Source organism: Pseudorasbora parva, chromosome 21, assembly GCF_024679245.1.
Source record: "Pseudorasbora parva isolate DD20220531a chromosome 21, ASM2467924v1, whole genome shotgun sequence".
Classification (NCBI taxonomy): domain Eukaryota; kingdom Metazoa; phylum Chordata; class Actinopteri; order Cypriniformes; family Gobionidae; genus Pseudorasbora; species Pseudorasbora parva.
The window spans coordinates 30,818,365-30,837,091 of record NC_090192.1 but is presented as its reverse complement, the minus strand read 5'-3'; the positions used below and the strand labels follow the sequence as shown (position 1 = coordinate 30,837,091).

At 36.8% G+C, this 18,727-nt stretch overlaps 1 protein-coding gene across 2 annotated transcripts in view; it reads left to right on the top strand.

The window, feature by feature from the left end:
- The first annotated feature begins 1,041 nt into the window (after positions 1 to 1,041).
- The window catches only part of llgl2 (LLGL scribble cell polarity complex component 2), a 31,673-nt gene continuing 13,987 nt past the window's right edge, over positions 1,042 to 18,727 (top strand). For both annotated transcript variants that reach the window (XM_067429416.1, XM_067429415.1), the window contains exons 1-8: positions 1,042 to 1,262; positions 13,319 to 13,451; positions 14,489 to 14,586; positions 15,988 to 16,069; positions 16,413 to 16,528; positions 17,417 to 17,575; positions 18,012 to 18,174; positions 18,277 to 18,409. In XM_067429416.1, the coding sequence (XP_067285517.1) occupies positions 13,377 to 13,451; positions 14,489 to 14,586; positions 15,988 to 16,069; positions 16,413 to 16,528; positions 17,417 to 17,575; positions 18,012 to 18,174; positions 18,277 to 18,409 (826 nt within the window). In that variant the 5' untranslated portion in view covers positions 1,042 to 1,262; positions 13,319 to 13,376. The remainder of the gene's footprint in view (positions 1,263 to 13,318; positions 13,452 to 14,488; positions 14,587 to 15,987; positions 16,070 to 16,412; positions 16,529 to 17,416; positions 17,576 to 18,011; positions 18,175 to 18,276; positions 18,410 to 18,727) is intronic.

Genomic DNA, 18,727 nt, shown 5'->3' with positions numbered 1-18,727 from the left:
TCTTCCCCACGTGAGCTGGAACTTCACTATAAATGAAGTATCACACATTCCTAATATTAGGATCTGAAGGAAGCTTATGCTGCGACTGTGTTCTTCCACAATATCTTGCTATCCTCTTCTGCATGTTTATTGCTACTGGCTAGCGTGAGCCGAACAGCTCCATGAGTCGGTGGGCGGGGCTACTGAAATGACATAAGGATGTAGCACATGATCGTTTTCTGGGCCTGTTGTCTATAAAAGCTTTTCTTCGACTAATAATGAAGTTTTCAGCAACTTACATGATATTCTTATATTACCATGACCTTATATAATAAAAAGCTTAAGGGAAAGTTGATTTCCCAATGTATTACCCCTTAAACACAACTTTTATTTTTACAAATCATCACATTAAAAACAAATAACTACTGGATAATATTTCAAACATCTGGGCATTCTTTACAATCTTGCATTCAGAAACCCAATTCCCACAATGATTTATGCTTAAAATAAAGAGGCTTTATAGAGGATTTATGTAATAAAGCAACTATGTAATAAAATGAGTTGTTTGCCTTGATTTAACAAAACCGTTTTATTTATTTATTTATTTATTTATTTATTTATTTATTTATTTATTTATTTATTTATTTATTTATTTATTTATTTATATGAAATTCAATTAAACAAGATTTTAAATACTTTGTTGAAATTAATATGGTTATACTTAAAGTAGGCTATACCATATGTTTACCAAGTACATATACTATTTACTTATGTGCTATATGTATGATGTGAACTATTATAATTTTCTGTTGCATTGCAAGTAATGAAAATGAGGTGGGGTGTGCTAAATTATCTTCTTTATTTACTTATATATTTATTACATACGTGGAGCCAAGTGTTTAAAATACATAGCATTTTATGATGTATTGTTCTTGTTATAAACAGTGTTAGTGGGTCATCATAGTGCTCTAATGAGTTCTATTTTTTTTACAGTCTATGGTTCTATGGTGGGTGCGCCCCCTTCTGGCCGCATTCTGAACTGTCCCGGAAAGCGTTTGTCCAGGGAGGAGCCAGAGCGCAAATCGGCAGTAAGCGCAGCAGGAAACACTTCACTGATAATCCTCAACGACTGTGTCCACACACAGACCTCGAAGCCGAGGTAAACATTATTCGAGCCTGCTCTCCTTTACCGCCCGGCGTGGTTTTTCTCTTCACCTCAGGATAATTGCGTAAGCCCGCTTGAATCGTGGACAGTGCCGGGACATCAGGCCGCGGTGAATCAGGTGAGTCCTGCCCGGGCCCGTCGACTGCTGTCCGGCCACAGGTGTTTCCACTAACCGACTGTATGGATGTGTCTCAACGTACTGGGCTTCCTAGATTGCGAACGTACAAATGTTCATATGGTACCCAGAAATGCTGTCTAGATACGAATATCTAGGTTTTAAGACACAACCAGTGAATTCTAACTTACAGCTCTGCATGAACTTAACACATCTTTTTGTAATGGAATAGCCTATTTGCACACTTGTCTGTTTACAGACCTCATCTTCAATCAGTAGTTTACTCTCTTCTTTTGCATTTTGAGTGTTATTCAGCTCAATGAATACGAAACCAACACCTAGTCCTGTCCGTGTTCTCTACTGTTGCCCTTGTTATCATGAAACTGCATCCTTCTGAAAGAGAGAACAGAGAATGTATTGTTAAGTCTCTGGTTACTATCTGTCCCGTACTGTTAGCCTACAATATTTCCAATGGCATTGACCATTTATTTTGTTAGTGAGAACTGTTTTAGTTACGTTTATAAACACCTATACATTTCTCACGTTTTATTAAAAAAGTTAAGTAATTGTTAAGCAATGCTTTAAGTTACTTGACCGGCAAACACCATTGAGAGACCCACAAATGGTGCTGGTATTGGGTAGGCTGGACAATAAAGACCCATTTAAATTAAAAGGTGTGGATATTTGTAGAAACACACTGGCCAGTGGCAGCATAATTATTTGTCTATTTCAGATCAGAGGCTGTGGTGTTGCACCTGGGTTTGAGTGTAAAGTTAAAGTGCTTTGGAAAGGGCTGGGGAATTGGTTGTCCTTGGCATAGATTACTGGATAGCTGTCCCACCGGTCTGACAGGTTGAGAATCGAGAGTGATTAAGCCTCCGCCTCTCATGTTGCTTCACACACAGCCATGTTACTGATGTCATGTTTCTCTCATTTGCACAGCGACTGGTGTTGAGTCGTTTACCTTCATGGTTAATTTATGGATTAAACATTGATGCAGACTACAACTAACAATTGTGCCATATACAATAGTCTATTTATGACTGTTGGCATCGCATGTGATTAGTCTCGGGTAATTTCTTTCAAAAGCTACTTGTAATGTATGGCTGGATTGAGCTTTGCCCCTTTAGGGGCAAATACTGCAAAGTATTTGTGCAGTGTGACCTCAACTCAGATAACACACAAAATTGTTTTAATGTACCTGACAAAATAAACTTAGTTTCAAACCCGTCATTCTTGTGTTGACACAAGGATTGACATGAAATACGTGTGTCAGAGACGGATACTGTGTGAACGAAGCACAAAGTACATTCAGATGTAAATCACACTACCATCCAAAAATAAGAAATTTTGATTTCTTTTTGAAAAACGAACTTTTTATATATATAAAGCAGGCATTCATTAAATGGATCAAAAGTGACTAAAGACATGTTACAAAATATTTCTATATCAAATAAATGCTGTTCTTGTCAACATTCTGTTCATCAAACAATGCTAACAAAAATGCATCACAATTTCCTCAAAAATATTAAGCAGCACAATTGTTTTCAGTATTCATAAGAAATTTCTTGAGCAGCAAATCAGTATGTTAAAATGGTTTCTGAAGGATCGTGTGACACTAAAGAGCAATGAATAAATTGCATTTGGAAATTATTAAAAGAAGACAAAATTGAAATTATGTTTTGCAATACTACTGTTTTTAATCAAATAAATGCAGCCTTAATGGTGAGCATAAGAGACTTCTTTCAAAATCATTTCAAAATCATACTAATCCCAAACTTTTTAACGGAAGTGTAGAAATCAACTTGCTTGACACCTGTTTGGTTTGAAGCTAATGCTGACCAATGAGGCCTTAGTTTTATAAGAGCGCTCATGTTCTTGCTCAATTGCATATCCATAGTTTCATATTTTAATTATTTTGCTCCAGAGAACTTGAACTTGTTCCAGTCGGTTAATGAAGAGCAAATAGTTGCTGACTCTACAAAAGACGTTTGTAGGTGTGGTGGCACTACATCTATGTATTTACCTGTTACCAAACTTGATACTTAAGCAGCTGATGCAGCTAGTTTGGTTTAATCGTCTGATATGTCAGTTTGAGATGTTTGGGTGTAAATGTGGTTTTTTATGCTTCTTCATTGCCCTTCTCAGAGAAGACAGGAAAGGCTTGAGTCTGGGGACTGACATCCTGTGTTGGGCCACACCCTGTAGCCATAGACAAGATCTTATTTTTACATTTTTACCAAGAGGAAGAGAAGGTAAACAAAGGCTTCTCACTTCCACAGCAACAACGGTTGGCGTGGGTGATATCATGCAGGGAGAGATCAGCTTTACAATAACCAGTAAGAATGAGAGGAAGTTCATCTGACACTTCCTCATCCCCTCTTGCTGTTCTTTTTTTAAGCACTATGAACTTTTGTCTTGATGTCAGACTAGGATGAACATTTTTGACCAGATGATAAATGCACCGTCTATGATCTAACCGCTGGTCATGAGTTACTCATTATGGACTTTGTTAGCTGCGATATCTTTTATGACATTATGGACTGCTTTAGAATACACAGTCCCTGGGCCAGTACTTGGTTGTCATTATGTATTTGTTTTAGATGGGGTTGTCATGGTACCAATATTTCAATATTCTGTACTAATGCCAGTAAAAATCTTCTTTCAGATGAATGCAATCGGAGTAATAAAATCATGTCCTGGCTCTTCCAAGCTTTATGATGGCAGCCCAAAATTTGAAGACCGAAAAGTGCATTCATCCGTTATAAAAGTTATCCACATGGCTCTGGGGGGTTAATAAAGACCGTCTGAAGTAAATCGATGGGTTTGTTTTAGAAAATATCCATATTTAAAACACCTTTTAATATCTAATTTCCGGCGGACCACCTTCCATATTCAACATAGTACAGAAGGCAGTCCCTCTGAAATGCTGGTCCCATATTTTTGTAGTACCGATATGTTTGACAACTCTATTTTAGATAATGTTGGGAAAAAAATATAGTGAAAATTTTGCTTCACCATCACAGGAATAAATGAGGCCAGTGAAAATATTGGCTTGGCAAGTGCATATTTAAACTAATGCAGAAAAACATTTCTAATGGTTGAGCCCTGAATCGTAAGAGTCCGTGTTTATTTAAAAATGGAAGAACCTGCAGACTCCTAGTGTTCTAAAACAAAGATATTCCAAAAGTGTATTCTCTCCAGCATCCGTATCATCCTGTGGCAGTTGAACTGGTTTTCATTTTGTTTGCATACAGTTTTCTCCCTAAGTACAGGGTGTTTATTGCAGAGCTTGACCTATTTGTACTTGACTGACTTTCTCTTGACCTTAAATATAATTTAGTTCATTATTTAACTTGCATTGAGTCTAAAAATGCAATATGCAATTCCTCGATTTCCCAGAATGACCGGCGTGACATATTTAACGTGCCGAGTGAAACCGGGTTATGCAGCAGAGGGAGAACGTCTATGGTCAGAGTTCACTGACAGTTTCACACTCATGTCAGGACAGGTTTTCCAATCTTGCTTTCTCCTCTGATCGTTGTTTCCTGTGGGATACTATGCTGAGAATGTGGTGATGTCACTAGTAATAGTTTAGCAGGAACTCCTTATCTGATGCAATGAGAAGTATTTCAGGTACAAAAGACAAAGTAGGTTGAAATCTTGTTTTATTCATTAGTCGTACTTGCTGAGGCTGCAGTATTACAAGCAAGACTTCATTTTTAACTGGCAGATGGTAATATGGGTGATTTAAAATACCATAGATTATATTATATTATATTATATTATATTATATTATATTATATTATATTATATTATATTATATTATATTATATATTATATTATATATTATATTATATTATTAATTATACTATATTATATTATATTATATGAATTACATTATATATATAATTCATATAATATATAATTCATATAATATAATGTGTATACACACATAAAAAAATGACAAATAGCATCCTTTGCTCACCTGCATTTTTATTAAATATACAGTATAGTAATCTTTTGATATATTATTTTATTATTATTATCCTCATTAAAATATAATTTCTTCATGTGATGGCAAAGCTAAATTCTCTGCATCATTATTCCAGTCCTCACATGATCCTTCAGAAATGGTTCTAATAACAAGAAACATTTCTTAATTAATATCTTAATTAATATCACAGTTAAAAACAGTTGGGTTGCTTAATATTTTATTGTGAAAACCATTATGGATTTTTGTCTGGATTCTTTGAATAGAATTTAAAAAGAACAATATTTATTAGAAAATGAACAATGTAAAAGTATTTACTGTAAATTTTGATCAATTCAGTGCATCCTTGCTGAATAAAACTATTTATTTATTTCAAAAAGAAATGCAACCTTACTGAACCCAAACTTTTGAACGGTAATATTAATAATAAATGAAAGAATGAATGAATGAATAGTTATTTTTTTGTCCTTTTATGCATGAATATTTATTTAAATAACATATTAGAAGTGGATGGAGAAGTGGAACCTACTTTACTGAAACTGGCCATCAGAAAGTGAAGATTTTAACACCTGAAATTACATATGAATTGTTACTTCTCGTTTTAACGATGGCTTGGGCAGCTGGTAATAGAAGTAAGCTATACGAGTAATATATGTAGCCTACTGTAATAACAACCATCAAGCCGGGTGGGACGCTTTGGATCTGGCAACCAGTTTGTGTTGTGCTGTGTCATGAAATGAGTGTGTTGTCGGTCTCGAATTTACTGTGGGCGTGCGCAGGCTGTTTTTAAACTAAAAAGCAGTTGACCTCTCCTGACCATAGGGTGCTATTTTCTGGCTGCTATCCTGAGGCTGTAAGTCCTAGGTTATAGAAGCACTTCAACGAGTTAGTCATCAAACATGCTGACATGCTTATATCTTGTCACCCCTCAACATGACCTTAGGCGTATCGGTTCTTCACTAGTATCACAGTTTACCGCAACAGCATTGAGGGTTTATTTGTAATTTAGTGATTCAGTTTCTTTATAACCATACAAGTACTTAAGTTTAGTTTAAAATGCTTTGTTTTCTCTCAGTGGATTTCTAAACAAACACTTAACCCTACGTATAGGACTGTACTGGGCATAACTTGTCTCACTTTGTGATACTGACATGAATGATGCCTCAAATCATGTGACTTGTTAAGGAGACGTGTGCTTTCACTTTTCTAAGCAATTTTATTATTTTCACCTGATGGATAATAAAACGAGTCCTTAAAATCTGCATTATACTTTTATTAAAGCGGGCAGCAAGGTAGGATTGCACCAGCCATTAGTGAGATCTAATTGGGACGTGTTTCATTCTTGCTAAGGGGCTTTGTATACTGGTTTGTTAGTAACTAAATTTCTGTGAGAAAATGTTTCAGTTTCGATAATAATTTTAATATAAAAATGTAACAACTATTATTATTAACCAATAAAATGTTTTAAATAATTTATTTAATTAGTAGTAGTTATATATTTTTCATAAAGTGAAAATAAATAAATAATGAAACTTTTTTATGTGTTTTTATATATGTCTAAGTTTTGAGGAGGACCTATACTGCCCACAAGACTATGGCTTAAACCAACCTGAAATTGACATTTATGCTGCTCATTTTATAATTATATATGCCTATACAATGGACTATAATTCTGCCTTAAATGGGTCATGACATGAGAAATATAATAGGTCTTTGTGCCATTAAAATATCCCTTCATAGTGTAAAACGTCCTCCTTATTATAAACAATGCGTTTATTTAATCAAGCTCCAAAATTGGCTTGTTCTGAGATATTGGGTGACCTGTGATTCACTTCAAAAACGCTTGCGCTACGTCCGATGTCATAGTTACATAGTTACTTTTTTGAGAGTTGAATACAGAAGGTGGTCTGGAGGAAGCTAGATATTTTATTTTATAAAGTTTTAAATACTCAAACCCATACGACAATTCACCATGACGTCGCAACAGTAATAAACGATCTTCCGGGTGGCAAAAGCCGAAGCGTTCCAATGGCAATGCTAGTAAATTGCTTGGGATTCAGACATAGTTAACATGATTATTGAGGGACTGATTAATTAATTCAGGAGATAGCAATACATGAAATGCCTAACCTTGCTCCAGTCGATGTAGCGCTAGTCTAATACCATAATTTTTAAATGAGCCTCAGCCTACATTGAGTAGTTATTTTAGTAACTGTTGCTGTTTGACTTACAATATGTTAGGCTATCGTAGATTTCCCTGTTATCTAACTAAAAAAGGCTATGATGGTTTTCTGTTGCTCGGTCGGGGTCAGATCAGATGGCACAGACGTGAGCTTCTGACGGTCAAAAGGATAGCGTGCTGTAGACTAGCGCTACTCCGCTAACGTTAGGCATTCACTCAAACTAAACTCGCGGTAATGATGAAGCCAGTGTGGTACACGCATCAATCATCCATCAGCCTACAACTATGTTTTGCGTTTCCTATGTGACTACTATGCCTACATGACACTAGAAGTTCAGTCTCTTCCTACTTTTACTTCAGGCAGTGACTGGGAATGAGTTTGATCTTTAAAAGAGATCTAAAGTTTAGTATAATATTAGTCTTTAATTTCCCCAGCCGAAGATAATTATGCTCTGCTATGATTTTGTAGATGGGCCGTTTTGAGAATACTTCTCTGAAGCGCCACTTTTGATGACGTCCACTCGCTTTAGCCTCCTCACCCACAGGTTTGGCTGGATATATTTACTTTTTTCTGAAGGAAATCGATACAATCCTACACCTTTTGAAGTATATCTGACTGCGCAACCCCAAACACAACACGTTTTCATCATAGTTTCAACTTTAATCAACAACAATGATCTTAACTATGTAACTGTTTACAGTAGCCGGCTGGATCTCTTCAGTTTGTCAGTAGAAGCCGCTCGCGTTCTGCCACCCGGACGTATCTTGGTGCCGATTGTTTACAAACATTCTGAAATGGTCTATTGTTTGATTCACTTTAAAAAGGCCTTTATCAACGCCCATAGAGCCACGTGGATGCACTTTTTGAGCTTTAATTTTTGGGCTGCCATTATAAAGCTTGGAAGAGCCAGGATATTTTTAAATATAGATAACTCCAATTGTATGCGTCTGAAAGAAGAATGGCATATACACCTAGGATAACATGAGGTTAAGTAAATCATGGGATAATTTTCGGGCGAACTCTCCCTTTAAGTGGATTATTTGTTTTACGCATCAAATGAATGTTTTAGAGCTGCAGTTTAATCAATACTTACTTCCCCTGCTAATGTACCACGTCTTTTTCTGTTCCACTGTTATGAATCTGTCGCCTGTATGTTTCAGGAGATTACAGTGAGTGTTTCTTTGTTGGCTACTTAGTTCCACATACCAATTCTCCTAAACTCTCCACACAGGCCTCCTACTTCTAATTTAGTCGCGCTAGAGCCACTACTCCCACATCAGTGCCCTCACATGCACCTCCACCATAATTCCTTCCAGCAGGATACAAAACAAACCATCGTTTATTTTTTTTCTACCTCTAATTAACTCAGGATTAGATAGATGGCGGTGTAATATTGATCTCAGAGAGCGAAATTCACTGAAGCTGCTTCATGAAGGAGACCCAATGATCAATATGGTGCTCAGAGATTGTTTCAGACTCGCTGGCCTCTTTAATTCTGAATGAACACTGCTCTTCTCCCTCCTTCACTCCATTCCAGCTCTCCTGCTGAGAGTTTTCTCTCATAAAGCCTAGCTTACTCTTAAGTAGAAGACCTCCCACTTTACCATTGTCCCTTAAGCTAAGCTTTACAGACTCTCTTTTTTTGTTTAGTTTCTTGTCTGGTTCCCTCATGGTCCTGTAACCCTTGGATTTCTGGATCTAAAAATAAGGAAATCTGAGCTCTTTCCCTTCTCTGGAATCATTGTAGCCACATGCTTGATGACTAAACGTTCTTGGCTAATAATGGTGATAATCACAGAAATATGCGTCTGAGCCGAGCGGGGCAACTGACTCACTAAGAAGGTTATGTTTGGAAAGGATTGATGGGGAAAGGGTCCCTCTTCCTGTTGATATGCTGATGGGATCACACTCCAGAAAGTGATAAATTATGAGGGCATTCCTGTCTAGACACGCTCTCTGTGGAGTTCTAGTGTGATGTGACGTAAACATTACCTGAATATGTCACTCAGAATATGGAATTCTCTATGGAATTGTCAATAATCAATGTCATAGACTATGACTCAGTGTTGTTTTTTTTCTTGTTTTCCTTGGCTGTGTCCTGGCAGCCAATTTTTCAGAAATTACCCCTTCAGAATTGCTGGTATGTGTGTGTTTTGTGTGTACACTAGGGATGGGCAACAGTGGTCGAGTACTCGATTACTCGAACGTGACAGCGACGATCGATCATGAAAACGATGATCACCCTGACTTTAAAAAAATATATTTGTATACTTCTCGGATTGGTTATTGCGGCATTTTGGACAGTAACTGAGGTCTGATTGGTTAGCATTAGACAGCACGCCTTCCAGACCGCGAAACAAAGTGAAACTAAAGCCCGCAGTGATGCCTAAAGCACTGAGAATGATCATGAAATACAGTGCAAGATGTGCGGCAGCCAATCTGTCACATACACAGCATTATAATGAGAACATAATTGGCATATAATGTTGTATTCTCCGTGCTTTAGCTCCCCGTGGATCAGCGCGCGCTGTTAATAACAGAAATCCCCAACCAGAGTCCGAGCGCGGTCAAGTTCATCTGCGTATCCGCGTCCTTTTCCACAGATGCAAGTTGTAAGATTACTTGTTTTATACTTGATTATATGTTGTCTATATCTGATTAATCTCATATAGGATGGCGTTTGGTTGAGTTTAATAACCAGCTAGCAAAGCACTGCCGTTATTTCGACTGGTGTTCATTCTCTTCAGCTTCAGCTCAAATGCAAACAGCCTGACATTATCGACTCTGGGTTGTTTGAGACGGTCATATTATTTTAAGATAGGCTATTTCTTTTTCAAAATCATTGATGATATTAATAATGCAGCAGTGTTATTCATTTTTTTAATAGTCGATCTGTTTTAATGTTTCTCATGGATTCAAAAACGTTCAGTGATGCTGTTCTCACTTTGATCATGAAAAATAAAATTATGTGCAGCGCCAATCTGTCATGTAACGTTAGGCTACATAGAATTATAATAAGAAGTTGGAACACGATTAAAGTGTTGTAAATTATCTGTGTAGGCCAAGTTCACGTGCGCATTTGCGTCCTTTTGGGCAGATGTAAACTGTAATAGGCATATATCTGATTAATCTCATATAGGATGCGTTTGACTGAGTTTATTAATTCTCTAGCAAAGCTCTGCGGGGTGGTGTATTCACAGTTGCAGCTCAAATACAATGCCCGATCATTGACTGGTTATTTGAGACAGTTAGGCCTATTTAGGCCTATTTTATAAGACATTTATTCATCATAATGTAACCGTTATTTTTTTATAGTCATATGTTCATATTTACGTATAGACATCTCATGTTTTTGTCACATACATTTTCATAACAGTCTTAAAATAGTTTCATATCTCCATGACGGAGACGCCCCGCCCCCCGCACAAGCCCCGCCCATGGTTAATCGATTACTCTCTTTTGAGACCTATCGATGATCGAAATGAAAAATTGACAAAAATGCCCATCCCTAGTGTACACACATTTCTTAGCACTGCTTTCCCTTATTAAAATTTACCACCGTACACAATTTCTGTAAAATTTCTGTAGTTACTTTGAATTTTCAGCATCATCCAGTCTTCAGTGTCACATGATCCTTCAGAAATCATTCTAATATTCTTAAAGCTACACTGTGTGATTTTTTTTTTTTTCCCCCATCTAGCGGTGAAAAGCTATATGACCATCCAGTGAATATTAGTTTCTGTTCCTCTCAATTCCGATTTCGTTTTAACTCCTACGGTGGCCGATTTAGTCCAAGATTAACATGGCTTCCAGTTCGACCACGTCCATGAGTGCCATCGAGTGTTAACTTGATAGGCGAAGCTTGAATTTACGGGTATGTCCCTCTGGCTAATGTACTTTCAAGAGGGAGGGGCAACATGGCGACCAGCATTCGAACCCCTCACCCGTATGTATTTTCAATGGCATATTATAAACTTACGAGAACACTTTATTACTTGAAAGAAGTAAATATACATTAATGAGCACATATATTTTTGAAAGAACTAAGTGTTTTTAGCTAAGTTACACAGTGTAGCTTTAACAATGTTGAACTTTTTTTGTTTTTTTAATGGAAACGAATACTTTTTTCAGCATTCTTTGTTAAATAGAAAGTTCAGAAGAACAGCATTTATTTGTAACATTATAAATGCCTTTGCCTTTGTAATCATGAATTAAATTTGATTCATTTACTGCATCATTACTGAATACAAAAAAAACTTACTGACCCCAAACTTGTATAAAAAAAAGTGTATTATGCCCTAAAATAGTGGTCACTTAATATAATTTCATAAATAAAATAAAATAACCTGAACCTGTGATGTGCTTGCCTGTACAAAATTTGCTAATGCAATGCTAAGGCATTTAATAATGGTGCTTGTATTTGTTCATTAAAGGAGCAAAATAGCCAATGGCATCTTTCTGTTTTCACCCACAACAAATACAAACCGTTTCAAGCTCTGGGTGAGAGAAACTGCCATCGATTCACAGGTCATTGTGTATTGTTATAGTCTGAGTGCTCTCTTTAATGGAAAGCAGGTAGCACCCCTCCTCTTTCTGTCTATTTGAATAAGGCTCATTCTGATTCGGCTTCCCCAGAGCAACAGGTGTTTTCATCAGGTGCTGTTTGCTCAGACGAGGGGAGGGATTGTTATAGCGTTCAGCTCAGAACAAAAGCTGCTTCAGTCAGGACTGCAGAGATCCATGATCTCCCTGCGGAGGCTGGGCAGAGAGGGCAAAAGACAGAAATCGGGGGGAGTTTCAGTTAAACAGCCCTCAAGCCTTTGCTTGAAATCCTGGATCCTATCAGATCTGTTGTTTTTTAGTGTAATACACATAACCTGGATATACGACCGGCACCATACAGGCTACGTTCAGACTGCAGTTAAGTGTAAACAACAACAAAACAAGTGGAAAAACCACATGGAATCTGATCTTTGCAATTCCGATTTGTGCCAATTTCATATGTGGCACTAAATCCTGATACAGGTCAGATGTTTTCAGATGTGGCCGCAGTCTGAACGGTCACATCCTAATTTATGTGACTTTTACATCATTCTGCATCAACATTCGTCACAATTCTGCACAAGGGAGTCACTTCAAAGATTTTACATACCCGACATAGTCAAGACAGTTGCGAAAGGTAGTCAGTGGAAGGGCAGTGATGTGTCAGAGCTGTTGATAGCTGTATATACAAGCAAACATGAGGGCTCATGTCATAAATGTTTAATTACTCTGCTTTTTTTTCATGTCCTTGTCTTTGTTTTTATATTGCCTTACTACATACAGATCACACTATAAATAAACTACTCCCGTATCATGGCATCATGCATGACATCTTATCGTTTTTTTGAGCATAAGGGATAGTTCAGGATCTTGATCTGTTCGCACTGGAATCTGATATTGGCCACTTTTAAAACAATGTGAACAGCTTTACAATATCTTTTTTTTAAATTATTATTATTGTTATTATTATTATTATTATTATAATTGAGCACTAATGCTCGCAGTGTGAATGTAGCCTTAGTATATCATTCAACTTTTTCCCATGGTCTTGAGTTAAATAAAGCAAACAAAAAGCACAAAACATATTGTATCAGCATCGGGAGATAGGTGTATTGTCCCAGCCCTACTAAACAAAAGATAATGTTCAGCAAAAAGATATTTTGCATACAATGAAAGTGAATGGTGACCACTGTATAGACAATGCTGGCAATTGGAATTTTTGGGGGGAACTTTCTCTTTAAGTCTTTATGTATCATTTTTGTTATAATTGCTATTCGTTAGCATAATGTTTCGATTTTTTTTGTTGTCTGATTAACATTGGATCCCTCCATTCTTGTCAGGTGGCTGAGGAGAACCCGAGAGAGAGGGCAGCGTGAGGTCCCTGCTCGTCCAGGGACGATGAAGAGGTTCCGGCGTCATGGGCATGAGTCTCAGAGGGACAAGCACAAACAGGAACTCTATCAGTTCAACAAGGTGATCAAGCCCACATCTTCTGTAGAAAGTTTGTTTTGCCGTTACTTGAGGTGAAACGGTACACGTATCTGTGCCGAACTGTTTTGTTTCAGTGCACATGTGTACCGCACGGTTCCGAATGCAATCTTTAACAGTTGGCTTGTTTTAAGCATTAACAAACTTCAATCCGAGGTCCCACACGTACATATTAAAGGTGCCCTAAAATGAAAAATTGAATTAACCTTGCCATTAGGGATGGGTATCGTTAAGGTTTAAACAGTATTACTACTCTTATCGATACTGCTTGTTTTTTTTTTTTTTTACTTTTTGCCTTTGTCTGCCATTTTGGTAGGGCTGCACAGTTTAATTTTTTATATATATAGTTCCAGATTTGCTGTGCAATTTGGCCCAATTTTTTGCAATTTTTATATATATATAAATATGACTGAAAAATAAAGTAATATTAAAATATAATAAAACTAAATAAGAAATGCAGCAGTTTTACTGCGAAATATTTGTTATTAATAGTATAGTAATGATAATTATATATTTTCTTAAGTACTCTAAAATTGTATTGTAGCTCTAAAATTACAATACTAAAATTTGTCTTAATTTTATAACTTCTTCAAATGTTAAACCATCAATCTTCTGTTTTAACAGAGAACCACAAGGCAGTTACGTTCCCAAATTCATGTTATAAGTGTCCCATCGCACTGAGCCATATTAAGATTTTGTCGTTATTCCAATCAATCATGCAGCCCTACAATTTAGATGGATTTTTTTCTCCCTAAGCTTGTGACAATTTGTAAAACAGTGCCTTCTCTGCAATGGATAAATGCGATGCTGCTATATAATTTGCCCAAAATTAGACCTCTTAAAAGGCAGTGCGATTGTGCTTCCCTGATATGTTGCATTTTGGAACAGACTATGTATGTCTATGATGTCAATGTAAGTTGCTCATGTAGTCTGCTTATACCAGAGACATTGTGTACATTAGATTCTCTATGTCTTCAATTCTTTACATGTGACATTTTCACACTCGTTTCTGTCCTCTTTAGACTGTAGAACATGGCTTCCCCCATCAGCCCAGCGCTCTGGGATTCAGCCCCAGCCTTGAGCTCCTGGCCATCGGTACCAGATCAGGAGCAATCAAACTGTATCCTTCAACAACCTGAAGACATTTCCACACTTTGGGTTATTTGAGTTGTGCATAGCATTACTCTTGACTTGAATTATCCCACTCCGTCACATTCCATTCCTGTGTCTCTGAATCCTGAGGGCACAGTGACTACAATGTGATATGATGATGATGATATACCAAGGTTTCCTGTAACCCATACTGTGGTTGTTCTAGTGGCTTAATTGTACACACCCTTCATGCAGGTACTTTAAAATGCGGAACAGTTTATATTAGTGCGTAGAGCTGAGAACACATGTTCATGTCACATTTTTTCCCATACTATTGCGTAAATTTCTCTGTTAGTCATTTACTGAAAAGGAAATAGAAATGAGTAACTGTTATTTAGTCAACTTTACATACCTGGTATTTTTTTAAATATTAAAGTTATTTTGTTTTTTAATCGAAAAAAAAAAAAGAAATATAGCTGCAAGCATCAATAACGGGGTTCATGTGTTTTAAGGTCTTTAAACACATGCATAAAAAGGGGTTATTTTTTATTTAGCAAGCCAGTAACCATATAGATCAGAGATGGAAAATGCCATTTACAGTCAATACAGGTCATTTGTAAGGAAATATTTATTCTTTTTTTTTTTTTTTTTTTTAAGCTTTTAAACTATTATTATTATCTCCATTAAAGTTTGCTTGCTTCTTTAGAATCATGTCACATGCTCCCCTAATTTGATGTAGTTCTACACAAATCAGACATGGAAAAAGGCCATTTTCATACAAATCATGTGATTTGCCATGGAAATATAGCATTTTACACATTTTTTACCAGTTATAGTGCCACATATTGCCTGATCACCATAAGTTTCTTTAGAATCATATGTCACATGGGCTCATTTTGCAAAGTTCTGAGTTCTTGTTTAAGACTGACAGGCTTTTGGGGATACTTGGGGAAACTTCGTTGAGCTATCCAAATGCTAAAGTTCAACTTAGAGAGTCCAGAGAATTGTTCCATGGTGGTATTTGTAATTGTAAAACTATATGATTGACAGTAGTGGTGCTAGAGGCATAGTTGTTTAGAATGAGAAGATCTATCTTACCGTATAAAGATCTATCAACTGTCTTGACATGTACAATCATGAAAAATCGCGTCATATACTATCAATTATGTACTTAAAGGCATCTTGAGCCAAGGATTTTTGATCACTGTAGTGCCTCCGTCAGGCTGAATGGGTCAAGCCTTGGTGATGGTGTAGACTGGGTGGGTACTACCGCTTTGGTCTGCCCAATCACTTTTTGGGCAGAATGTTGCTCTTTAAAATGCAATAGTGTTTCAGTTCTAGTGATTTGCTTGCATCTTTTAAACTCCACAAAAGTAATTTGTTTTAGTGTGCTGTGTGTTTGCCATGCGTTTCCTTAACCATTTCTCAGGTATGGAGCTCCAGGTGTGGAGTTCATGGGACTTCACGACGAGAATGCGGCAGTTACACAGGTGCACTTCCTGCCAAACCAGGTACGGTTTGAACTTTAATCCTGACCCATTTTGATCTCACATAGATTTGTTTTTGCTTGTTAATTTGGATTTCATTCCAGTCTTTTGGATTTGGTTTCCAATGAATCATTAGTGGTTTTGGGTGAGGTTGCTATTTCGAGAATTTACACAGAAAGCAACATCTTAACAGTATGCATAAATTAAATTTAGGGAGGCCATATCATCAAAATGTTACCATGGTATGAGAAATGTGTTATCCCATTAACTGTATATATGATTTTAACATAAAATGATAGACAGACAGACTATATTTGGATAATTCACCTCTGATTTATGTGTTTTTTTTATTATTTATTTTTTCCAGGTGGAGTTTGTCACATTATTGGATGACAACAGTCTGCACATGTGGACGCTTCGGGCCCATAGCGGCATGTCCGAGCTGCTTGAGATAGGACGTTTCACTCTCTCCGGTCCACCTGGGTGAGTCAAGAACCCACACCTACATACTTACCTCGATCTAATTTTGATCATGCTTGAAGATCTGTTTTTAATCTGCCCGGATGCTCATGCTCACACACCCGAAGATTGAGACATGAGCACTGAGTCACACTGATCCAGACGCTACTGATACTCGCTTGTGCTCCGAATCCATACATAGTGTACACTTGCTGTCAGGGGACTTCCATGATTTTTTGCAATCTGTGATTGTCATATTATATTCATCCATGATTACTCTCAGGGTCTTACCTGAACCCTGTATTTATAAAATGTATTATCTAACCAACAACAAGTGATATTTTGATAGGTTGGTTTTTATTTTGTTATCATGCTTTTCATGCCATAGTGAGAAAAACCTAGATCAAAAATTATTTAAAATGCATTAATTTTCTTACTAAGTATACTGCAAATCCATCACTTGACACTTACTGATATAAATATTATAACAATTCTTTAGTTGGAGTGCTTCTTTTTCTTGCAAACTGCACATTTCTTAATATAAATAAAACACTATTATTAAGGATAGTCTAATCACTGTATATTATCAGTCTTTAAATGAAAGATATTTAAAGTGTACCTAAAGTATTTTTGCAATAGTTCCACTTTAGCACAATCAGATATACTTCAGTATATGTTTAGTTGAACCTCTGCACTTTTTCGGTATTGCAACCGGTTCCAATAATTGAAGAGAATACATAGAAAAGATGCGTTTGATGTTTATTATAAAACCATAATCCATTGTAAGTAAAAAGTAATAAAACGTGTATATGACTTAAGCCAGCAGTCTAATCTTAACTCTCTATCCAGTGTCTAATCTAAGTGTAACTGTGGTAGAAAACAAATAATTTTGACCCCCTTGTGTTGTGACAGCGCCCCTCCCAGCGTGACGCGGGTCACAGCCGTCCTGACACACTCATCGGGTGAGCTGCTGCTGCTGGGCACAGAGGGAGGACATGTATTTGTTGTGGAAGTGCCAGGCTTCAGAGAGCTGGAGGAGAACAACATCAGCGTGGAGGATGTACAGAACAGGTCAGACATCATATTAGCCAGACTTACGAATTCATGTAAAGCCAAAAACACTTTTTTTACAGTAATATGTACTATTCTTTATAAATAACACATGCTTGTCTTAAATGTTGAATTTGTGCTAGTGTTTATCTTGAACGTGTCTTATGAAATATAGTATTAATCATAATAATAATAATTAATGTTTCAGTCTTATCTTTGTTTGGTCACTTTCCATATGAACACTATAGACAGTGAGAACTAAAATTAGCATATTTAATACACTTTTGTGTAATCCTGCTTTTTTTCTATAAGTTCTGTTAATTTTGCCTATAGACACACCTCATACATTCTTTGAATAGTCTCTCTGGAATGGTATTATGTAACATTTTCACATGCCTGAGATGACTGATACAGTTACTCTTTGTGATCGCTGATCTGTTCACTGCTACTTTCCCAGAATTCCAGAGGATTATGCTTGCCGCAGGAATCTGGAATGTGTGGAAGCTCTGCATGAGAACCCGCTCAACCCACGGCAGGTGCTGATCGGCTACAGCCGAGGCCTGATGGTTCTATGGGATCTAGATCGGCAGCGTCCCATCCAACACTTTCTCAGCACACAGGTAGCATATACTGCAATGTTGTCTCTTAACCCAATGACTCAAAACGCTTATCAAGCATTCTAATAAGAGGCCTATACTTTTCTCTTTTTGTGTAATCTGCAGCAACTAGAGAGTGTTTGGTGGATGGAGGATGGTGGGAGCATTCTCAGTTCCCATAGTGACGGGAGCTACTGCCAATGGACAGTCACTGGTGAAGATCCACAAACGGAGCCCGAGAAACAGGAGACGCCGTATGGTCAGTTGCAATTTAAACTTGGACAATGTGTTTCTGTTCCAAAACCTATGCTGTCTGAAATAGTGTACTTTTCTGCAATATGTACTACATTTAATAAAAAAAAATGTTGACCATTAATAAAGTATTTTCTTGAATACAATCCACATGTATTTCTCACTGCATTTTATTTGAACAAAATGCAGTAAGAAATACAGTAATATTGTGAAATATTATTACAATTTACAACTGTTTATTTGAATATATTTTAATGTTTTATTTATTCCTGTGATGGAAAAAGCTTCATTTTTAGAGCCATTACAGTCTTCAGTATCACAATAC